Here is a 25,699-nt window from a genome sequence, read left to right on the forward strand (position 1 = left end):
TTTACTATGCACAACTTTACTAGATGCACATGGATTTATTTGATGCATCACAAATTTGAAACTCAAACTCACCTTACTAATTTTATTAGTATGGTGGAAACCCAATTTGCTTCCAAGGTGAAAGTTGTGTGTAGTGATAATTGCTCTGAATTCACTCTTGCCACTTACTACTTGTCCAAAGGCATTGTCCACCAAATCAGTTGTGTTCACACCCCACAACAAAATGGGGTAGCTGAACGCAAACATCGACACCTGCTAAACATGGCCCGCGCCTTACTTTTTCAAGCCCATCTTCCTAAACAATTTTGGGGGGATGCCATTTTAACAACTGCTTATCTCATAAATAGAACACCTACCCCAGTCTTGCAAGGTAAAACACCTTATGAGCAGTTATTTCATATTATCCCCACTTACTCTCATTTACGAGTCTTTGGATGTTTATGTTTTGCCTCTTCTCACACCCACAAGTCCTCCAAATTTGATGCACGTGTCATCCGTTGCATTTTTTTTGGGTACCCTTATGGACAAAAGGGATATAGAGTTTATGATCTCCAACTCAATAAAGTATTTATCTCTCGAGATGTTACTTTGTTTGAAAATGAATTCCCTTTTAAATATCTTTTCACTGTAAATAAGAGTTCCATGTTTCCTCCTCCTATAATGTCTGCTATTTATGATGACCCTATACCAGACATACCTTACCTTAACACTCTATCAGACACACCTCCTCAATCACCAAGTCCTAACATTCTCAACGTTGATCATACTTCTTCCACTCAAATACCTTCTCCTACTCCCATACAACCTCCTGCCCGTCGCCCCTCTACCAGGCCCATTAAGCGACCTGGTTTCCTTCATGATTTTCATGTGGAAGCGACCTTACTGTCACGACTTGAACAATCTTCTGCCTCCAATGTGGTCACCACATCATGTACACCTTATGCCCTCTCTCACGTTCTTTCTTATGCCCGGTTATCCCCATCTCATAAAGTTTTTACCACTTCATGAGCCATTATAAAAGAACCAACTAATTTTATTACAAGCCATGAAGGATCCTGAATGGTGTCAAGCAATGCATGATAAAATTCAAGCCCTCTAGGCTAACCACACATGGACGCTCATCTCTCTTCCACCCGAAAAGAAACCCATTGGATGTAAATGGGTATACAAAGTCAAGCTCAAATTTGATGGCACTGTTGAGCGTTACAAAGCTCGCCTAGTCGCCAAAGGATACAACCAGATTGAAGGACTTGACTATCAAGAAATGTTCGTCCCAGTTGCCAAACTAGTCACTGTACGTGTCCTACTGAGTGTTTCTATTATTCAAGGATGGCATATTCACCAACTCGATGTCAAAAATGCGTTCTTACATGGTGATCTTGACGAAGATGTCTACATGTCACTACCCCCTAGTTTTGGACGAAAGGAGGAGACTCGAGTGTGCAAACTAAACAAATCGCTATACAATTTGAAACAAGTTTCTAGACAGTGGTTTTTGAAGTTTTTTATAGCCTCAAGATTGTTGGGTTTCATCAGTCAAAGGCAGATTATTCTTTATTCTTCCAATCCCACAAAGGCAGTTTTACAGCAATACTTGTGTATGTTGATGACGTGATTTTGGCATGTAACAATCTGTAACACATTGAAGATGTGAAACAGTTATTATCCAAACAGTTCAAACTTAAGGATCTTGGCTAGCTCAAATACTTCTTGGGCATAGAAGTAGCAAGGTCTTCAAAGTAGATTTCTCTCTTCCAAAGGAAATATGTCTTGGAGATATTAGAAGATGTTGGATTTCTAGGAGCAAAACTTGGCTCTTACACAATCCGATGGTGAACCCCTAAATGATCCTTCATCATACAGGCGTCTTGTGGGAAGATTGATCTACTTGACCATCACTAGACCAGATATGGTCTATGTCGTCCATGTTCTAAGCCAATTTATGGAAAAACCACATACACCACACCTTGAGGCAGCGCATAGAGTTCTTCGATACTTGAAACAAACTCCGAGACAAGGTATTCTATTGTCCTCTACAAGCATACTCCAATTACATGCATTTTGTGAATGCAAATCGGGCTCGTTGCAGGGACACAAGAAGGTCAGTAACAGGGTACTATATATTTCTTGGAGAATCACCCATTTCATGGAAAACAAAGAAGCAAACAACGGTGGCTCGATCAACTGCCGAGGCAGAGTATTGTTTTATGGCTACTACATGTTGTGAAATTACCTGGTTGAAGAACATTTTGAAAGACTTGAAAATCATACATACTTAGCCAGCCTTGTTGTATTGTGAACACCAAGTTGCTTTACACATCGCCTCAAATCCGGTCTTTCATGAGCGAACCAAGTACATCAAAATTGATTGTCACTTAGTTCGTGAAAAGATTCAAACAAGGATGATTAAGACAACCCATATCCGAACCAACGACCAAACTGCAGACTTACTCGGCAAGTTGGATATTATTAACATATACTCCAACTTGAGGGGGAGTGTTGAAAATCTGAACATAATGGGTCTTATGATCCGAGAATAACTGGTCCTATGATTCGAAATGAACAGATCTGTAATTTTTATTTCAAACGGGATTCGTTCCCTTATATGTAAGTGCAATCTTAATGTATTTCTTAATCGGAAATAAAGAAATTTATAATTTCCTCTTTTTCTATACTACTTTTATCTAGAAAACTACTATATAGGGAGTCCTCAATCTAATGGAGAGAATCCTTTAATATATAGTTACGAACAAGATCCTTCCATATAATATAATTTGAGTCGTCCAACTTCAATGAAACTAAATCCGAAATAATCAAGTATGGTCAAATAAGAAGCAGAAATAAGCACAAAAAAGCACCAAAATCACGCTACTTGGGAGAATAAAGTTGATATATGGAGAGTTCCAAAGGCATGAGTGACTCTCCCTCTGCAACTTGGGGAAGACGAGGGAGGCACCCACCTTACCTAACATTTTGAAATTTGATGGTCAACTTCCAAGCATGAACGGCACTGCGGAAGTTGGAAGGCCAATGCTTTTCTCTCTTTCCTCTTGGAGTGGACTAAAGAAAATAAGCATTTCTTCTTTATTGAAGTCTTCTTGGATGTGGCTCGCGTATCAAGATAAGCAGACAATTTTAAACAAAAAAGCCTTCTTCCCAGCAAAGCAGAGTTGATGTGAGATTCTTCAAATAAACTTATCACGAACGGAAGGGCGTGGGTCGGTGACAAAACATTAAAAATTTCAACACTTGTTGTCTCCTCTTGGCTTATCAAATCAAGCTATCAAAGTGGGCATCCTCTTAACCTAAATGTAACATCAAAATCACAATCCTAGAGTGATTTCTAGTCTCTTAATATTACCAAAACAACCCCTCATAGAGATGTAGATATCAAAGTTATTATATGGGTCAGTTACCAACCTAGTGATGTGACTAAGTTTTGATGAATCTAATTAAATTGGGAGTGATCTCTTGTTCAACCTATCATTAAATGTTATAATAATTTTTATAAAATTAGATATAAAAAATATGATTTTGAGATGACACTAAGAGGACTTTAGTGTAAGTATATAAAGCTTATGAGGACATTACACAATATGTTATTTATTTTACTAATAACATAAAATTATTAAACTTAAGAATAATAAAACCTCTAACATGAATATGACAGTTAGTACTGGCAAACGCCTAGCCAATACAACTGAACAGACCGGTATGTTAAATGCGGAAAGCCAAGTACCTAACCCATGTGAACCAGGGGCGGACGGAACTTAACCCAGGTGGACCGTAACCACCTAGCTTTGACACCCATCGTTCCTATTCCCTACCGCCTAGCCAATACAATCCAAAAGATCGGTCTGTTGAGTACGGAAAGCCAAATACCTAACCCATGTGGACCAGGGGTGGACGGAACCTAACCCAGGTGGACCGGAACCACCTAGCTCTGACAAGCACAAACCATGTCATTGTTTTAAGAACAAGTTTTTTTTTTTATTTTTATTTTTAAGAGTGAGAATGTTTAACTCATCTTAGACTCAACCAAATCCAAGATGGCTCCTCATGGTTCATAGAGATGACAAATCTTGGTTCCCCCTATTAGGGTAGTTCCACATTGATCAAGATTAAAAAGATTTTACATTTATTACTTAAGAAAGAAATAGACCTTGTAAATTTCAACTAAGTAATTTTAGAAGGGAAATGAACTTAGTTTCAAGCAACAAAACGGATAACTTTTTGTGAGTTTTTATCCAAAACTTTTCATGCTTAGAAGTTAAAAAATGACTTACAATAATATATAAGGGGGAGTAATAAAATGTCCAATGTTGATAAAATATTAGAAAGATATCATATTTATTGATATTAGGACATTGATCGATTGTTCTTCTGTATTGGAGAAAATAACCAAATGTATAAGGCGATAGAAAATTTGTAAATGGAGGCTTCTGTAACATGTTATAAGAACCAAAAGGTAGAGAATTTTTTTTTTTTTTTGTGACCATTTTGGAGTTTGGACCATAACTCGTGGGCATGATTTGAGATGTACCAAATGTTAACTGTAGGTTGACTCCCATATTGTTTTTTATGATAACAAAACTTAATTGATCTAATAACTTAAAAATCTAAGTATTTCACCTTCAAGGGTAAAAACATCTCAACGTCTAAAGCTTCAAGCCAAAATTAAAGACCTCAAACACAATTGAAGAACATCTCTTGAAAAAGCACCCCCAAGGAAGAAGACAATGAGAAGTTTATAGTTTAAGTGTAATAGACAATATCTAAACTCAATCACTTTGTAAGAGAGCATTTTAAACTCCCTTTCCTTAAGTACATATGTGAAATCAGAGCTTTAGGTTATAATTTGTACTTAGACATGTTTAAAATCATCATAAACATCATTTAGAACATGCTAGGGCACTTAGAAAAAAACATTCCCATGCTTTAAAAGTCTACACTTTTGAACTGGCATTGGAATGATCGATCATCAAGAATTGTATAGGCTAAAAATATAAAGCATGACCGATCAACTATAGTTGATTGATCGATATCCAGGACATGACCATTTCATACTATAACCCATGATCCATCATCTCTGCCCAGGCAAGCTAATTTCTCATGGAATGATCGATCATACCACTTGATTGATCAATCATTCAGAACTTTGCCAATAGGGGACTTAAAGCATGATCGATCATAAAAAAAACACATTGATTGATCATACTCATATTGCACAACCAGAGGGAATCTTGATTGATTGATCATACACTGGTAATGATCGATCAACTTAACTTTTTGAACCAATGGTAACATATTGATTGATCAGTCCATTAATCAATAAGTCACTGTCTGATAAAAAAGTAGTCATTATGATCAATTGATAGATCAATCACTTTATAGTGACCAATCAAAATACTAATTTTTGCAAACGGACAAATAACGACTAGCTTGAGTTAGAGAAGTGATAAATACCCCACTAAACCATGTGTAAAGGAGTGAATGAACATTAATTGGCAAATTCTCAAGCCATTAATCTCTATCTTGCAAATTTCCCTAAAAAGTGTTTTAGAGTGGAAGAGAGAGTCTTACACCTTGTCATGTCCGGATGTGAAGCCCCTGGACCAACACCAAATTCACGTGTCATGTCTACAAGTGAAAAGTGACCGTCTTCCTTTTATAAAACAAAAACATATAACTAACCAAAGAGTTTCTATTAATCAATGGTTACTCTTAGAAATTTAGAGGGGGCAAAAACCTATCCTCTCCTTAGTCTTCTCTAATTAACGAGAGGGCAAGGAATCTGTGAAAGGAAAATGATTCACGGAAAAGTTACAAGAAAATGGTTAAAGAGGTGAAGTAACCGTGGAGGAGGACAGAGGCGGGCATTTTTGTCATTTGAAAATGTCCATTTATTCTTATTCCAAGTTGTAATGGAGATCGGATATCGGATTTCGGATATTCCATCCGGTTGGTTGCTAACTGCTAGTTTGCCACGGTGATTCGTTTTGGCCTTCCCGTATCAGCTTCTACTACGAGTTAGTTCAGAGACTTCCTCCCTCGACTCTCTATAAATTGCCAGAGATAAACACCTCTTCTTGCCAGACCACTCACTTCTGTCTCTGGATTGTGAGTGATTCCTTCCTCTCTGCTTCCAGTTTCTGGATGTGCATTGCCCTTGAATCCAGTGGATTTTACGAGCGATTGCTGAGTTCGCTTTCTTTTTATAGCCCGTGATTGGGTTAACTGTTGGGAGCTCTCTCTGCGCTTTTTTCGCTGGAACCAGCGGAAATCTCGTGCTTTTATTGCTTTTGGTGAAGGACGGAAGGTTTTGGTATATTTATACCGAGAGTGGGAAGGAACAGGTTCGGTAGAGAGCAAGATGGCTCGTTCGATTGAGAAGTTGGCATCGATCGATGCGCAGCTTAGGCTTTTGGCGCCTGGCAAGGTCTCTGAAGATGACAAGCTAGTGGAGTATGACGCTTTGCTTTTGGATCGGTTCCTCGATATTTTACAAGATCTACACGGTGATGATATCAAAGAAACGGTATGGATTTCTTCTACTCATCCATGCTTTAGTACACATTTTCGATAGGGAGGATGGAATCGAAATGGACTCCTTACTTGCAATATGGGTTTTATTGACTTCTGATAGAATATAATCGAAGATACAGGACTATCAATATGGAGTCAATTATTGTTCGAACTCTGTCCACGTTTAGGGGCTCTCTCTCTCTCCTTTTTTTTTTTTTTTTTTTTTTTAATAATGGGCGTCACCCATTCCTTTCTGTTTTTTGGTTGATATTAGTGAGACTAGTTTAATTCAATAAATGGGAAGAATAATAACCACTGTGGCAGATTGTGTTTCTTGATGCCCTCTTCCTAGTTATGACTAGAGAAATGCTCGGAATTTGGGTGAAATTAGCAAGTTAAACAATCCTAGGTGGACTTCTCCAAAAGCGCTGGACATGATAATTTTTCCCATGGGATTTTGATCTGATATTTCAGTTTAGTGAATCCACTTTAACTATGCTGCTTAATAAGTATGTAGATATCTCTCTTATGCCATTTTAATCCTAAATTTAATCATTTTTCTTTATATCTGGTGATATTTGTTACCAATTCTAATATAAGTATATCTTGTTTTCGTAGGTTCAAGAGTGTTATGAGGTTTCTGCTGAGTATGAGGGTAATCATGACCCAAAGAAGCTTGAAGAGCTTGGAAATGTGTTGACCAGTTTGGATCCTGGCGACTCCATTGTTGTTGCTAGCTCTTTCTCACACATGCTTAACTTGGCCAACTTGGCCGAGGAGGTTCAGATAGCTTACAGACGAAGAGTTAAACTGAAGCGTGGAGATTTTGCTGATGAGAACTCTGCCACAACAGAGTCAGATATTGAAGAAACTCTGAAAAGACTTGTGGTGCAACTTAAGAAGTCACCTGAAGAAGTTTTTGATGCTCTTAAAAATCAGACTGTCGATCTTGTCTTTACTGCTCATCCTACTCAGTCCATACGTAGATCGTTACTTCAGAAACATGCAAGGTTTGTTGATCAAACAAGTACAATCTCTCTCTCCCTTCCTCTCCTTCCTTCACTGATCTTTCAACATTCTCCCTGGTTTTTCTTATTTGCTTTTTTGCAGGATACGAAATTGTCTGGCTCAGTTGTATGCTAAGGACATTACTCCTGATGATAAGCAGGAGCTAGATGAGGCACTGCAGAGAGAGGTCAGTAGTGGAGTAATGTGAAATTATACATGAAATTCTGTAGTGTCAAAGTAAGCACCATTAAAAGATGGATAATTGACAATGATTTTGCCTAATGTTTTTGCTATGTACAGATCCAAGCTGCTTTTCGTACTGATGAAATCCGCAGGACTCCTCCAACCCCACAGGATGAAATGCGAGCTGGAATGAGTTACTTCCATGAAACAATCTGGAAGGGTGTTCCAAAATTTCTTAGGAGAGTTGACACGGCTTTGAAGAACATTGGTATCAATGAGCGTGTCCCTTACAATGCTCCACTTATTCAGTTCTCCTCCTGGATGGGTGGAGATCGTGATGGTATGAAGTTTTATTGTCAATTCAAGTTTTTGATAAGTCCAAAGATTTTCAAGAAATCTTATATTTCATTAGCTCTTGCTGCTTAAAGAGATATAGTTAGCAGAAAATGCATACATTTTTTATGTAACATGGGATGTCTTTGTGTTACATTGAAGGAAATGGTAATAGGAAATAATAATAACTAAACCTTTTTTTGTTTGTAGGAAATCCTCGTGTAACACCAGAGGTTACAAGAGATGTATGCTTGTTAGCTCGAATGATGGCTGCAAACTTGTATTATTCCCAGATTGAAGATTTGATGTTTGAGGTATATCTATCCACCTAAAACCTATCTGATTACAGGTCATATTTGTTTTTGACCCATTGTCTTACCATGTTTTATCCTTAATTATTTGGTAGCATGCTTATTCGGCTTATATTGTGCTCCCTGTTATGCTTGTAGCTATCTATGTGGCGATGCAGTGATGAGCTTCGTTTTCGAGCAAATGAGTTGCACAGGTCTTCAAAGAGGGATGCTAAACATTATATAGGTACTATAACCTATTCCTTCTAGAAATATAACCACGATAGAAAAGATAACCTTTGTGGGGGATAAGTACTGCTCTCTCTGGCAACTCAGAAAATTTTCCCAATTGATAGATATTTGTTTCATCTCAGGAATCTAATCATGAAATTACATCCATCATATAGATATACCAATTGATGAGTTACATCTTGAACATTGTAAATTACCTGTAGAGGTCAGTGGAACGCATTGAATTAACTATCCCTAATTTTATTTGGTGTAGAATTTTGGAAACAAGTTCCTGTAAGTGAACCTTACAGAGTGATCCTTGGTGATGTGCGAGATAAATTATATATTACCCGTGAACGGTCTCGCCATATGTTGGCCAATGGGGTCTCTGACATCCCAGAAGAGGCAACTTTCACCAATGTTGAGCAGGTATCTTATCCTGTCACTGTATGTCTTTTGGTTGGTGCTGCAAATGCTTGATTAATCCAAGATTTATTATTTCCTTAAAGATACAATATCAGTATTTAGCTAATCTCTAAAAGATATTGAACTTTCCATGAATCCAGTTTCTAGAGCCACTTGAGCTTTGCTACAGATCACTGTGTTCATGTGGGGACCAACCTATTGCTGATGGAAGCCTACTGGATTTCTTGAGGCAAGTGTCCACCTTTGGCCTGTCACTTGTGAGACTTGACATAAGGCAAGAATCAGATCGGCATACTGATGTTATAGATGCCATCACAAAACATCTAGGGATTGGTTCATATCGAGATTGGTCTGAAGAAAAACGTCAAGAATGGTTATTGTCTGAGCTTAGTGGCAAGCGGCCACTTTTTGGACCTGACCTTCCGAAGACAGAAGAGATTGCTGATGTGCTTGATACCTTACATGTCATATCGGAGCTTCCATCTGATAATTTTGGGGCCTACATCATTTCCATGGCTACTTCCCCATCCGATGTGCTTGCTGTTGAACTTCTGCAACGTGAATGTCGTGTGAAGAAGCCACTGAGAGTAGTGCCACTGTTTGAGAAGCTTGCAGATCTTGAGGCGGCCCCGGCAGCTGTTGCACGTCTTTTTTCTATTGATTGGTACAGGAACCGGATTGATGGAAAGCAAGAAGTGATGATTGGTTATTCCGATTCTGGAAAGGATGCCGGTCGTCTTTCTGCTGCTTGGCAGTTATACAAAGCTCAGGAAGAGCTAATAAAGGTTGCTAAACAGTATGGAGTGAAGTTGACCATGTTCCATGGTCGTGGTGGAACAGTTGGAAGAGGAGGTGGCCCGACCCATCTTGCCATACTGTCTCAGCCACCAGATACAATTCATGGATCACTCCGTGTCACTGTTCAAGGTGAAGTTATTGAGCAGTCTTTTGGAGAGGAGCACTTGTGTTTTAGGACACTGCAGCGCTTCACAGCTGCTACTCTTGAACATGGAATGCGTCCTCCTATCTCACCAAAGCCAGAATGGCGTGCACTTTTGGATGAGATGGCCATTTTTGCTACCAAGGAGTATCGATCTATTGTTTTCCAAGAGCCACGTTTCGTTGAATATTTCCGTCGTGTAAGTGATCTGACCTTTTCTTGGCTTGTTCTGATACAAAACCATCAAAGTTGGTGTTGCACAGTGAAGTGCAACAGCAATTTGTCTGAACTTTGGCAGTGTATTAATGGTATCTTTCAGCCAAATTCTGAAAACCAGCTGACCACTTTGTCTAGGTCCATTTCATGCCTTAGTAATGTTTTGTTTGTCTTTTGCGCTATATTAGCATTTCTCCATTTTCAACCAGGTTTGATAAGTGTGTTGTGATTGGTGGGAATTATTTTCCCATGTGGTCATTGTGAATATTAAACAACAGACCAAGGCAAACTAATGATTGGTTTTTTATGCTGACAGGCAACACCAGAGCTGGAGTATGGTCGGATGAATATTGGAAGTCGACCATCCAAACGTAAGCCAAGTGGGGGTATTGAATCACTCCGTGCAATCCCATGGATATTTGCCTGGACCCAAACAAGGTTCCATCTTCCTGTGTGGCTTGGATTTCGTGCAGCTTTCAAGCATGTAATGGAAGAGGATATTAGGAATCTCCATGTGCTACAAGAGATGTATAATGAATGGCCATTCTTCAGGGTCACCATTGACTTAGTTGAAATGGTTTTTGCAAAGGGAGACCCAGGCATTGCTGCCTTGTATGACAAGCTCCTGGTGTCTGAGGATTTGTGGGAGATAGGCGAACGCTTGAGAGCCAACTATGAAGAAACAAAGAGCTTGCTTCTCAAGGTAACACTAATCAGCTATCATTTGATTTTAAGTTCTGGGTTTATTAATTTATTGTCGTTTTATATCTTTGTTATCAATGCTGCTGAGGGGTGTGGGCTCCTCACTTCCATGGTAACAATTTTGTGAAAAAAAATTGTCAGCTTGCCATTTTGCTTGTGACACTAAAAGTGACATCTTGTTCAAGTTATGGTGAAACTGGTCAAGTTTGACTTAGACCTTTAGCTCAATTGTTACAATGCGGGGTTTCTATTGTGAGATATTGGGTTAAATTCTCACCAGGGCGAAGGGTTTCCAACATTAAAAAAAACTAGTCAAGCTTGATGAACAGCCATGTGGTTTGGCAATACCTGGGAGAGCATCAACGTTTCATGGATAGGCGAAACATTTCAACCTGATCTTGAAGAAGTTGAAACTTCTCAACCACCATTGTCTAAAGAGGGAAAGAAAATCCTTGGGATTTCTATATTCTTTCAGCAGCTGCAAATAAGATTGCATCATCATTTCTCAGGATAAAATAGATTGCATCTTACTTGCGTTCTTTTTCCAAACATTTACTGTATTAAGAAAGAGTTAAGATATTCCTGGTTCAAGCTTATCTGCAGATTCCTGACTGCAAAAATCATCTTGCCACTTGTGTTATACTGTTGCATTTACTGTATTAAGCAGTCCTGATTCAATTCTATCTGCAGGTTGCTGGCCACAAAGATCTTCTCGAAGGAGACCCCTACTTGAAGCAGAGACTCCGATTACGTGATTCGTACATCACAACTCTTAATGTGCACCAAGCTTACACATTGAAGCGGATAAGAGATCCAAATTACCTTGTGGAGCTGAGGCCACACTTATCAAAAGAAATCATGGACTCTAGAAAGCCAGCTGCTGAATTGGTCAAGTTGAACCCAACTAGTGAATATGCACCTGGGCTGGAGGATACTCTCATCTTGACTATGAAGGGTATTGCTGCAGGGATGCAGAATACTGGTTAGGATATGGATTTAAGGTTTCTTATTGTACTTCCAGTAAGGTATATTAAGAAAATATATTTGTGCTATTTGGGTTCAAGGAGGGAAGTATTTATACTTCCCGATGTAGAACCTTTTTGTTATTGCTCTTTCTTTGGGGCAGAGAGGCAAACTCTGCTGGTACCTACTGATCCTCTATGAACTAGTTTATACAAGAATAAATGACACGTTATTCTGTTCTGTAACTTTTTGCGGTAATTTAGGAAAATTCTACTTTTGTTGGCCACTCGGTAAACTGGAGACCCAACCAGACGGTGGTATGTCATGGTCCAATCATGATGATAAGCTCTTGAAGGTCTTATCTTTTCAGCTTCAAAATAAATAATTAAAGCTCTTTCAGGCAAAAGAGAGATAGAGATAGAGAGAGACAAAGTGGGAGAGAAGAGGAGAGAGAGCGACAAATTTTAAGAGAGGGAGAGGAGGCAAAACAAGTGAGAGACTTTAGGTATAGACTTGATTGATTCTTCTTTTAACCAAGAACCCTATTTATATTATTTTTTCATTACGTGTTTAGGGAAATTTTTTAATCAATTAGGCTCCTTAATTATATCAATGAAAGGAAGATTACAAAATCAAATGAGAGAATCTAGGAAACTTCAAATCAATTACAATCATATTTTTAAAAGATTCTTTAATAAAGGAAATTAGAAATTCTAGGAATCCATCAAAAGAAGGAAAGTAAGACTTCCATTTCAACCCTTTACTCTTAACATTATTTCCATTTTTACCCTTGAGTATCATTTTTCCTTTTTTGCCCTTGAGCTCCTACACCCTCCATACATGTGCATGGGTCCACATATGCGCCACCTTTTCTCTTGCTTTTTCTTGCTTCTTCTTTGATTTTTATTTGAGGATTCTAGGGTTCTTATCATTCCACCCCTCCTGACGTTCAACCTTACCCCCAAGTTGAAAATTCGAAAAGTGAAAAAGGAAGTCATCCTCACTTTACCTCATGGCTTCTTCTAGTGGGGTTTGATCCCATTGAACGGGGACCTCTGTATGTAAGCAAGAGCCATGTCGTACTCGACGTTTCTTCAATATAGCCAATGGGAGAGTGGTTGCTTCACCTTTAATGTATGGCAGAGTGGTGGAAATGGTTTGGGTTTCTTTGAGTCGCTTCTTTAGTTGAGAGACATGGAATACCGAATGGATGGTGAATTTGTCTAGTAGTTGCAAACAGTATGCCGCTTTGCCAATTTTTTGGAGCACTCTAAAGGGTTCACAAATTTTGGAGGAAGTTTCTGATTCCATTTAGCGGTCAGTGATTATTGTCGATACGGTTGAAGCTTGAGATAGACCCAATCGCCTATGGAAAACTCGACTTTCTTGTGTTTGTGATCATGTTGACTCTTCATGCGTTGTTACGCTAAGGCAAGATGGTGTTTGACTAGTTTCAAGGTCTAATCTCGATCTTACGGGGTTTCTTCTAAAGCAGTGACATATGTGATGCCTTTCACATATGATGAAATGATCAAGGGAGGTCTGTCATGTACTACTTCGAAATGAGACATCTTCAAGGAAGGATGATATGAAGTGTTGTATGAGTATTCTGCCCAAGGAAGATAAAGGCTACAAGAAGATGTTTTGTCGCCTACGAACCCATGCAAATAGGTTTCTAAAAATTGGTTGACCACTTCACTTTGTAGAGTTATGCCCTACAACAAAAATTCTCTCCAATAGGAATTTTAAAAAATTGAGTCTCTATATGAAGTGATAGTTCATAGCATATCATGTAGTTTGGCTATATGATAGGCTTCAACAATGGTCTTTGCAGTGTATGGGTACTTTAGGGCACAAAAATGAGCATATTTGCTTAGCCTGTCTACAACGTCAAAAATCATTGAGGAAACCCTTCAATGAAATCCATCGATACATTTTCCCAAACTTTGTTTGGTATAGGTAAGGGTTCCATGAGGTCTGTTGGTGTTCTAGTGTTGTATTTGGTTCGTTGGCACACATTGCAAATGGCCACATATGCCTTGACATGCTTTTTAAGGCTTAACCAGAAGAGAGATCTTGGACCAGTGGTGGGAGAGTTATTCATTTATGTGAGTATTGTTGATTATGAAAGAAGAGTAGCAAATTGACCTCCTTGTGGTGGGGCATTGAGGAGGGATCTTGACACATTTTTTGGAGCATCTCTTGTATGATTGGATCCATCACAAAAGACTCTATAATATCCTGTAACAGTAAAGAAACAGGCAAAGTACTAAACTAGTGGAGAGTATTATTATACTAACGGGAGAGACTATCGGCCATTGCGTTCTCGATTATTTTTTTTAAGTAATTTCAAAGTCATAGCCCATCAGTTTCACCAACCACCATTGTTGCATTGGAGTAGTGATATGTTGTTGCAATAGATATTTGAGAGAACAATGGTCAATTTGAACCGTGAACCTTCTCTCAATTAGATAATGTCACCAATGTTGTACAGCTTGGACCAGCGCATAGGTCTCTTTCTCATAAGTGGACCAAGAGATCATCCTACCTTTGAGAGGTCATCTATACTAAGCAATTGGTTGTCCATCCTACATGAAGACTACATCAATACCGATTCGTGAAACATCCCATTTAATAAGGAACATTTTCAAAATTCTGGAAGAGCCAGCACCAGAGCAATACACATTTTCTATTTGAGGCTCTCGAAAGCATTGGTGGCATCGTCACCCCATATAAAAGCATCTTTTTTTAGTAAGGTAGTCAAAGGTCAAGCAATTGTAGCATAATCCTTGATAACAGGTCGATAATATCCGATTAGACCTAAGAACCCTAGCAGTTGTTTCATGGTTTTTGGTAAGGGCTAGTCTAGCATAGCTTGGACCTTATCATGTTTGACTGGCACACGTTCTTGAGAGACCACATGTCCAAGATAATGGACTTTCAATGAAGTGAAAGTGCACTTAGTTATTTTGACATGGAGGTGGTGGTGTTGAAGTGTGGTCACGACCTTATGTAGATGGTGCAGATGTTCCTAAAAAATCTTGCTATAAACTAATATATTAAAAAAATATTAATGAAATTTTTTTTTGCAAGAAGGGATGGAACACATCATTCATCAAGCTTTGAAAGGAAGTCGGTACGTTGTTTAGGCCAAAGGGCATTACCAAGAAGTCATAGTGTCCATCGTGGGTCAGAAAGGCGGTTGTCTCGATGTCACTATCAACTACTTGGATTTGATGATAGCCCAAACAAACATCTAGTTTAAAAAAAGTTTGTGCGCCACTTACTTCATCAAGCAACTCATCAATGACAATTACTCATTCTAATGATGCCTTCTTGAAGCATTTCCTTAACCAACCTTGCGATTTCACTTTTCTGAACATGTGGATAGCGGTAGGGTTGTGTGCTTGTAGGAGGGGCACTAGGTTGAATCGAAATCCGGTGATTGTGGAGCCACCTTGGTGGTAGACCTTTTGGATAAGAGAAAACATCTTGAAAGGTATTGAACATATATTGTAATGGAGGAGGAAGCTCAGGTTCACCTTGCAGTATCGTTGGCCTGACCATTTGGAATAGGATGGCCTAATCTTGGGAGGATGCCACTTTTTGTAGGGATTCTAGTTGGACAAAGTCATGCTCACCTTCTGTTATGACCTTCCACTTAATTTGAGTATCTTCAATTGAGAATTCCATATTTAATGTGTTTGAAATCCCAAATAACTTCTCTCAAGGTGTGCAACCATTGCATTCCAAGCACCAAATTCATTCATTTCATCGGAAGGACAAAGAAATCCTCATGAATATGAGATCTTTGGACCTCAATTGATATATTCATTACTTTAGATGAACATTGGATTTTAGTCCCTTCTCCCACCATATCCAAAAAAAACTTAAATTTGATATAGAGGAAGTCCAAGGTGTTTTGAAATTTTTCCTCACATAAAATTATGAGTACTTCCACTATCAACCAAGATGTGTACCTAATGGCATTTGATCCACCCATCAAGTTGCATGATTCGAGGTTGTAGAACCCTAGAGAGGGCATGGAAGGATATTTTGAAATTTGAGATCTCTTCTTCTATGATCTCAAATTGCGAACTTGAGTCATCTTCTTCATCCTCAAGCAAGTAAAACTAAAATCTTTTGCATCTGTGACCCGAAATGAATTTTTTGTCATAGTTAAAACATAGACCTTTGTTTCACTTTCTATCTATTTATTTAAGGGAGAGCCTCTTTAATGGCCTTCGGGTTTGTTCATCCCCAAAAGAAGTGCTATTCCATTGTGGAATTGTGGTTTGAATGGATTGGGGGGGGGGAGGTCCTTTAGGTTAGAACCGTAGGAGAGACAAATTTTCTTCTTGTACATGAGTTTGGTAAATTGTTTCAGTAAGGTTTCTAGGATGGAATACCCTTACCTCAGCTACTATTTCTGATTTAAGGCCTCCAATGAAATTACCAACTTGAATGTGTTTCGGTCAATGAACTTGGTTGACTATGGGTTCAAACTCCACCAAGGGTTGATCATCCAAGAGTGTGTTGTCCAAGACTATAAAGCATGATCGATCAACCTTAATCGATTGATCGATCATCCAGAATATGACCATACTATTGTATAATGCATGATCAATCATCCCATTTGGATTGATCGATAAATATTGTCTTGGCAAGCAAAATTTATATGGAATGATCAATCATCCGATAAGATTGATCAATCAGACAGAATCTTGCCAGTCAGGGACATAAAGCATGATCGATCATAGGAAGTTAATTCATTGATCATATTTGCATTGCATGCTAGAGGGAATTTTGATTGATCGATCATCCCTTGATAATGATCAATCAACTTAACTTTTCTGGTTCAACGGTAACTTGTTGATCAATCAATCCATTGATCAATAAGTGACATCTTGATTAAAAAAGAGCCATTATGATCGATTGATTGATCAATCACTTTATAATGATCGATCAATCAAAGTAGTAATTTTTGCAAATGAGCAAAAAATGACTAGTTTGACATGGAAAAATTATAAATATACCACCAAAGCACGCATAGAGAAGTTACTAAGCATTTATTGGAAAATTCTTGAAGCCATTATTCTTAAATCTTGAAATACTTCTCAAGTACTTCTTGAGAGAAAGAGTGCTACATATTTGCATTCCTAATCCTCTTTCCTCCATCTATTCCTTGCATTTCATTATAGATAGATAAGCTCCCAAACACTCTACATTGTGCTAGAAAGAAGTGGAAGCTTGGATCTCTCAAGGAGAAGATATTCTCCAAGTATTTGAGTATAAGTTTTCCTTTATTTCATTTTTATTTGTGAAAGGTTAATCTAGAACCTATTTAATCTACATAGAAAAGGCCGACTAGAGCTAGAATCTAGCCAATCTCTTGAGGAGATTGTAATTGTAAAAAACGTGTACTGAGCTACATATGGCTTAAAGAGAGCCAAAATCTTTGTGAAAATTCTAGTTATTAGAGCTTTGATATAGTGGAATTTTTCAAGAAAGGGTTTTTGGGCGGTAAATACCAATAGGTGAACATTGATAACAAAAATTCTCCTTGTCTTCTATGGTGTCTGAATGTTTACTTTTATTGAAATTGTGATATTGCATGATTCGTTGTTTACATGCCATAGTTTTAAACTTGAAAATCTCAATTCATCCCCCACCCTCTTAAGAAGCCACCTTGGCCAACACATAATAGGCTTAGGAAACCCATTAGCTAAAGAAATACCCGATGGGGGACCATCAATAGAGTAAAAAGGTTGCTTTTCAAAAAATGTCACATCTTTGGAGACACATTTTTTTAGAGAGGGATCACAGAAAACATATCCTTTTTAGGTATGAGAGTAGCCTAAAAAGATATATTTAATAGCCCTCAGGTCACACTTCGTGTGTAGAGATGTGACATGAATAAAGTAAGTACACCCAAATACCTTCAAAGGAAGAGAAAACATATCTTCATTAGGAAAGAGTAGGGAGTATGGTGAGTTGTCATTAAGGACTGAGGAAGGCAACTTCTTGATAAGAAAACAAGCAATAAGAATGACATGCAGCCAATTAGAAATGGGGCACAAGCGTGTGATGAATAAGAGCCCAGGCAACCTCAAGAAGATTTCTATACTTTTTCTCAGCTGCACCATTTTGTTGTGGTGTGTAAATACATGAAGTCTGATAAATGATGCCATTATCCCTACAAAAAAGATTGAAACTCGTCGACATATACTCCTTGGCATTATCAGATCGAATAACTTGTAATTTTTCATTAAATTGAGTAGAAAACATAACAAAAAATATTTGAAGGTAGGTAGGACTTCAGATTTGTCCTTAAGTTAAAACAACTATGTTACCAAAGTAAAATCATCAACAAAAGTAATAAAGTACTTTGATTGAGAAACAATAGAAATGTTTTGAGGTCCCCACACATTGACATGAACTAAAGAAAAAATCAGTAACACCTTTAGGTTCAGCTCGAGGAGAATAAGTACTCATCTAGTGCTTATTCAATTGACAAACTTCACAATTTAAGCTAGAGTTAAAGTACAAAGAAGGAAACATATGCTTGAGAGACTATAGAGAGGGATGTCCTAATTTATTATGCCATTGAAGAGTTGTAATATGAGAACTGGATGTAGCAGTGATTGCAGGTAAGTTGAGATAATAAAGGCTCCCTTGTTCATGACCTCCACCAATCTCCTATTTTATCTATAGATCCTGAAAAATACAAGAAGTAGGAGAAAAAGTGATGGAATAGTTAAATTTTTTGGTCAAATGATTGATCGATAAGAGTTTTAAAGGAAACTGAAAAAAAAAAAAAGAACATTTTACAGGTGAAGTGTAGGTGTAGCAAAGGTGGACTCCAACCCATGTACTTTGGTTTGGGATCCATCTAGTATAGAGAAAAATTTATCAATCAGACAAGGAGGTAGAGTGCAAAAGGTTACCATTACTTGTTAGATGCTCAGAGGCTCCAAAACTAATGATCCAGGATAAAGAAGGTGACATAGCAAAGACCCTACTTGTGATAGTAGTTGCTGCAGTAGTGGGAGTAGCCTTGTTGGGAGTAGGAACCATCATTTTTTTTTTAACGTTTGAAGTAATTATAAATCCTCTTCGTCTTCTTGACTCTATGAGTCTCATGACTTCATTCTTGTCTCCATTGTTTGTAGATACCTGATTTGTTGTAACCCAATCTGGTTTACCATAGATTTTTCAAAGATTTTCAACTAAGTGATTTAAGCCCCCACAATAAGTGCAAGTCCAATTGTCAAATCTAGAAGAATTTTGTCCAACCTTACCACCTCTTCCACGACCACCTTTAGTATTTCTTTTGCGTCCCATATTACTTTAATTTCCACCCCTATATGTGAATACATACTTAAAGAAACATCAATATGTGAGGTGGATGATAGATCTGGGATACACATCAATGTGGCTGAATTGTCATCAAAGGAGTGAAAAACAACTGAACTAAGAATTTGAGATTTAGCAACCTCAAGATATGGTTTGATATTAGCAAGGCAAAAGAGGCTACCAATGTCTCCCGTTATTTTTCTTGAATTGTTATATAGGTAGAGTAGGGCTGAGAATTTTTATTATTATTGAATAAGTCCCCTAAATCAGGCAAGATAATCGTACAAGCTCTTCCCTTGTTTGGTTTTATACATTGTTTGAAAAATATCATATAATTTTTGCAAGCTATCAACACTAGAATATAACTTTGCACAGGTGTCCCATACTTGTTTGATGAACAACATTATTTGCAACACTTTCTTCCACAGTGTTAATCAACCAAGTAATAGCAAGTGTATCCTCTTTTAAGCCATTTGGTGGATGTACTATCTTCTTCATCCACAATTGGAGATGACTAAGTTAAGTGGCCCAATAAATCTCTAGTAATAAGAAACCACTTAATGGATTGAGACCAACTTAGGCAGTTCAATAATTCTTTCAAAGGAACTGTAGTGATTTTACGTAAATCACTCTTACCAGCCATGTTACAACAACTTCTTCAGCAATGAAAAAATCTAGTCATCAACAACAACAAAAAATAAAAATAAAAATAGGAACAATGGAATTACAAATTCTTTGAGTAGTTAATGAAATCGTAACAACCCGCTCAAGATCCAATACTTGTTCTCCAAATAGCTCAAACCCAAAGAATATAACAAGGATAGAATGTTGTATACCTGATTTAAGACAACTGCTCCTTTCACAAGTGTGTTGAATATCAGAGTAATTAGCAAGTATAACTCAAGTATCTTAATACTAAAAATCAGAAAGGGGTGTTGAGTACGCGTATTTCCGACATGAAGAAGCTTCAACCAATCTTCATGTAGAGGTTTAAAACATGTATAAAGCTTGGTGAATTCAAGGGAGAAGCATGGGAATAAGGAAAGCTTTCTTAAATAAGGGAAGTTTGCTGAAGTAAAAAGAGAATGCAAGGAAGAAAAGCTGGCACATAAACCAAGTGCTGGACCAACGTTGCTGAATCTTTTCCAACAACTTTGGTGATTTCAATCTTTCCTTTCTTAATAACAACAACTTTCCTTCTTAGTCAAAGTCCCTTTTTTCATATAAGTATGTTCGTTGATTTAGAACTCATATGTTGGATTAGAGATGGAAACCTTCCAAGTTTAGACTCTTACCAGAATAATTCCAAAAATCAAAGAAAGTTTCTAAATTAAATCTCATGTACTGGGATATCAAAACAACAAGTTTCCAAACAAGTTCTTACCAGAATGAACTCTACATCCAAAGATAGTTCTAAATTTTGGAACTCTTGCAATTGATTAGTGAGAGTGAATGACTAGTCCTCCCCCTTGACCATTATTTATAGATGTTAAAGAGTGGTAATTACATCCATGCCCTTCACCCTAATAGGTGAAGATAAAAACCAAAAATCATAGAGTATCTACATCAATGCCTCTGAAGCTTACTTATGTCTAGGGGTGGCATCAAGCCTAGTCGAGCTCGAACCTACCCATGTTCGACCCGAGCTTGATTTAAATATTTCGAACTCGAACTTGAACTCAAGCCGAGCCTAGGCTCGAGCCTAATAATTTTAACCAAGTTCGAGCCGATCTCGAGCTTCAACATTCATTTAAAATTTTTGAAAAAAAACAAGTCTCGAGTTCGTGCTCCCACATACATTTAAAACTTTTCAAAAAATACATGTCAAATAATTGTATATAAAATTATACATACATTTTACATAAAATTGGGAATGACCTCTACTTAAAATTCGGCATAAGGGTGGCATCATATCCAGCTGAGTTTGAACCTTGTTCAAGTCGATCTTGATTTAAATATTTTGAACTCGAGCGCGACCGACCCTAGCCTGAAATCTAAAATTGTAATTGAACTTGAGCCTAATAATTTTAACAACGAGTTCGAGCTTAAGCTACATTTAATACTCTATATAAAATATATGTAAAATAAATTATATATAAAATTATGCATACATTTAAAAAAAATGATAGGGGAGGTTCAGGATTGAATTTCAATAATAGATTAGAACCCACCAATATTTTTTTTTTACTCCAAATGTTGTCTATCTTATTTTTGTAATTTTTGAATCTGGCCATAAATTTACTATGGCCTCCTTAGTGCCTCTAGTTGAAATTTTATATTCTAGGAAAAACAAGAATTATTTTTCCTATGATACATATTTCCAAACAATATTTAAATAAAATCCTATTACTATTAGTGACTTATTAGAAAATTATAAGAAATATTTTAAATTTTTTTTAGGAACGTTAAATGGACCTCTTATTGCTTCTTCTAGTGAAATAAATAAAAATTAATAATAAATCTAATATATTACTATACTTATTGATTAATTTTTAATCAAATAAAATGTCAAACAAAAAATTGCTATGAAAATTGCCTCATGCTAAAAGTATTACATCATTAATTGTCAAATACTTATTCAAAAATTTTCTATACGGTTTTCTAGCCCATCTTAGCAGGAAAATCTTACTTAGAAAATTATATGATTTTTTTAATAAAAAATTTTAGTTAAAAAAATGTTTAAAAAAACATGAGACACTTGTAGTCCCTAGAAACTTATTTCTACTAAAATATATTTTCAATTTCAATTTTTTTTTTCACTTTACGATCATGTGCAAAATCATCTTCGCGCGATGGGGGGAGGTTGCTCCCCTTAACTTAGGTATCTTCTGCTGGTTCTGGTTTTCCGCTGAGACAAGGAATGATGCTGATGGAACTAGTGCCGCCGGCAAGGAACTTTCGTCCGGAATACCGACTGAGACGGAGGTGGCAGCGACGAAAACAAAGTGAAGGTAGATGAGGGGGAAGAAATCGAGCAGCGGCGGCCGACGAGGCAGCTGTCGACGGCGATAGAGGAGGCCACAACAGCGGTCAGAGGGGCTCGCCAGTGATGAGGGGAGGAAGAATTTTTCCCCCTCGCTCCACTTGGCGCTCCGGTCCCGACTCCCCCAAATCCTGCACCACTCGTTAAATTAACGAGCCAACTTGCGAGCTTTCGAGCTGAACCTTGATTGTGTCGAGCCTGGCTCTTTAATTTAAACGAGCCGATCATGGATCTTGAACTCGGCTCGAGATCCAAGGGGGGGGGGGGGGGGGAGGGAATTATTTCTCCCCTTAACTTGGGTATCTTCTGTTGGTTCTGGCTTTCTGTCGAGATAAGGTACGACGTCGATGGAACCAGTGGCGCCAGCGAGGAACTTTCGTCGGGGATAACGACTGAGACGGAGATAACGGCAATGAAAACAAAGCGAAGGCAGATGAGGGGGACAAAAATTGATTGGCGGTCACAGAATCGGCGACGATGGAAAGGCAGAAGGCGGCCGGCGAGGCAACTGTCGACAAAGACAAAGGCGGCCACAACAGCTGTTGGAGGGCTCACCGGTGATGAGGGGAGGAAGAATTTTTTACCCTCGCTCTGCTCGGCGCTCCCTGGGCCCGACTCCCCCAAATCCCGCACCACTCGTTAAATTAAGGAGCCAGCTCGTGAGCTGAACCTTGAATCTGTCAAGCTTGGCTCTTTAATTTAAACGAGTCGATCCTGCATCTCGAACTTGGCTCGAGATTCGGGGGGAATTATTTCTCCCCTTAACTTAGGTATCTTCTGCTGGTTTTGGCTTTCCGTCGAGACAAGGAACGATGCCGATGGAACCAGTGGCACCGACGAGGAACTTTCATCTGGGATGATGATTGAGACGGAGGTGGCGGCGACGAAAACAATGCGAAGGTAGATGAGGGGGAAGAAATCGAGCGGCAACCATAGAATCGGCGATGATGGAAAGGCAGAAGGCAGTCGGCGAGGCTGTTGTCGATGGTGACAGAGGCGGCCACAACAACGGTTGGAGGGGCTCGCCGGTGATGAGGGGAGGAATAATTTTTCCCCCTCGCTCCGGTCTTGCTCCCCGATCCCGACTCCCCCAAATCCCGCACCACTGGTTTAATTAACGAGCTTTTGAGTTGAACCTTGATTTTGTTGAGCTTGGCTCGTTAATTTAAACGAGCCGATCCTAGATCTCAAACTCAACTCGAGATTCGGGTATACCGAATCAAACCAAGCCGGAATCAAGCTGAGCTCGAGCCGCTCGTGAGCCAGCTAGGTTCGAAGCCACCCCTACTTATGTCTTCTAAAAGTTTTGTAGTGCTAGATTTGTGTCTTCTTTATAAAAAAGAACAAAAAAAAAAAAGTTTCTATGTTGCCAACATGCGTGTAAAGCTTTGAAAAAAACGAAGGATTTCAAAGAATTTTTTTGATGTATTCTTCTCCGTTTAGGAGGCTATTTAGAAGACATTACATCCTTATTTTAGGTCCAATTTAGATACTAAAATTAAGGAACAAAATCACAGATTAATGGAAACAATTAGTTTCCTACAATTACGCTAATCTAATTTACATACATTCGGTTACAGTTTGCACACAAAACCAAAAATCATAGAGTATCTACATCAATGCCACCGAAGCTTACTTATGTCTTCTCAAAGTTTTGTAGTGCTAGATTTGTGTCTTCTTTATAAAAAAGAACAAAAAAAAAAAAAAGATTCTATGTTGCCAACATGTTTGTAAAGCTTTGAAAAGTCTTGAAACTATAATCCAATGTCCCTGCGATCTTCTTCTACCATGAGATCATAATAAAATTATTGAATCAACTTTTATCTTCTATTACAGAATAATGATAAAACTATACTATCTAAGCAATACATAATGAATTATGTGATTTAATCCCTTAAACAACACCCTTTGAAGATATCAAATAATAATTTACAATAATGACCTTGACGCGGTAGTGTGGGGTACTTATAACGTAAGTTGGTCTAGTTTTACCATGCATGAGCTTAAGTACTCATATGTAATCTGGTGCTAATATTCTTTAATACCATATGGGGCATTGTATCACCAACTTGGCAGAAAAAATAATCTGTAAAAGATGACTTTCTTAGTTAATTATACTTAAATTTGATTCTTAATTAGCAAATTGAATAAAAGCTATGAAAGCAAGCAATATGAAAGTGCAATCTTTCCAACCAACCTAGTCTCTAATTTGTACTTTTTCTTGCCTTTCTTTTTTATTAATTTTTATTTCAAATGTAGGAAAAAAGCTCCCCTCGAAAAGTATTATCTTTAGCAAACTAAAGGAAAGGAGATGCTTCTTTATATTTTTTCTACAGAACGTGATCGTATGGCCAAAGTGACTAAAATATTCTCTTTACGATCCATTTGTTAAATGCACAGAAGCAACAGTAAAGAACGGAAGCAGTAGTAATTCCCATTTGGTTTTTTGGTGATCCAATTGCTTTTGCTCATCGTTTTCGTATATTTATAACTTATTATTTTAAATATAAGGTAATAAAAAGTGTACCGGTACATTTATTTTTTAAACTCAAGTAAAATTTTCATATTTTTTCAATTAATAAATATTTTTAATTGATAATAAAAGGTGTTGTAAGATTTTTAATTAACTAATATTTTTTTAATAATTTATTATTTAGTAAATAATGTGATAAAATTTATAAAAATAAATTGTATTTTTAAACTCTAAAATATTTTTTTTGTATATTTTTTCAATTTATAAATATTTTAAATTTCTAAATATTTTACTTTTCTAAATATTTTAAATCTAATTAGTATACTTATTTTATTTTTATTTTAAAAAATATAAAGTGATAAAAAGTGTAACGATAAATTTTTTTATTGATATTAAATATTGTTAAATAAGTAAGAGTTAATTTTTTAATTGTTTATTAGATTTTTTAATAATTTATTATTGTAAATATAAGGTAATAAAAAGTGTATTTATTTTTTTATTTTTTAAAAAAAATTATTTAATGACATGGCAGATGATGTGGCGACATGTAACCAGTCAAAGCTTACGTGTCACCTTTGACTGCACACATATGCAGTGGACCGGTCAAAGTTGGGTAGTTTTCAAAATATTTTGACGACGTCATTGTTTTTCAAAATAAGTTATTTTAAATGGTTATTTTGGCTAAATTCCCTTGTAATTACTTGTGAGAAAGAGAAGGAGACTTGGCGTCCGATGCGAAGGCTGAAGAGTCTAGGGGTGGCTTCGAATCGAGCCGGCTCGAGTTCGGCTCGGTTTGATTCATTTCGGCTCTTTTAAATTAACGAGTTGAGCTCAACCGAAGCTAGGTTCGGTTCGTCGGCTCGCGAGCCGGCTCTAGGTGAGTCGGGATCAGTATCGGGATCAGTATCGGGATCGGGATCGGGAGCGGGAGTGCGTGAGTGAGAGCGAGGTAAGGAAATTTTTTTCCTCCCCCCGTCACCGTCGAGCCCCTCCCGTGGGCTATTGTCACCGCCTCTACCGTCGTCGATAGCTGCTTGCTGGCCGCCTCTGTGGCCGTCCGTTCAATTTCT

General features: G+C 37.6%; 2 protein-coding genes across 2 annotated transcripts; one reads left to right on the forward strand and one right to left on the reverse strand.

Annotated features, from left to right (window-relative positions):
• Positions 1–6,069: 6,069 nt before the first annotated feature.
• On the forward strand, positions 6,070–12,057 carry LOC137951127 (phosphoenolpyruvate carboxylase 2). The gene is made up of 10 exons (XM_068797729.1): positions 6,070–6,538; positions 7,144–7,535; positions 7,636–7,720; positions 7,834–8,056; positions 8,260–8,363; positions 8,499–8,586; positions 8,845–8,999; positions 9,137–10,135; positions 10,469–10,855; positions 11,545–12,057. The coding sequence occupies exons 1-10, from the start codon at positions 6,374–6,376 to the stop codon at positions 11,839–11,841; spliced, it is 2,895 nt and encodes a 964-aa protein (XP_068653830.1). The 5' UTR covers positions 6,070–6,373; the 3' UTR covers positions 11,842–12,057.
• A 1,232-nt stretch (positions 12,058–13,289) lies between these two features.
• LOC137948841 (uncharacterized) lies at positions 13,290–13,718 on the reverse strand. Its single transcript, XM_068795022.1, has 2 exons — positions 13,638–13,718; positions 13,290–13,532 (listed from the first exon to the last, which is right to left on the reverse strand). Exons 1-2 carry the CDS (start codon positions 13,716–13,718, stop codon positions 13,290–13,292), a joined length of 324 nt encoding a protein of 107 aa, XP_068651123.1.
• Between the last annotated feature and the right edge of the window lie 11,981 nt (positions 13,719–25,699).

Source organism: Aristolochia californica, unplaced genomic scaffold (assembly GCF_029961685.1).
Source record: "Aristolochia californica isolate CCGP_79_NKW_82.1479 unplaced genomic scaffold, dmAriCali1.0.hap1 SCAF_1, whole genome shotgun sequence".
NCBI classification, from domain to species: Eukaryota; Viridiplantae; Streptophyta; class Magnoliopsida; order Piperales; family Aristolochiaceae; genus Aristolochia; species Aristolochia californica.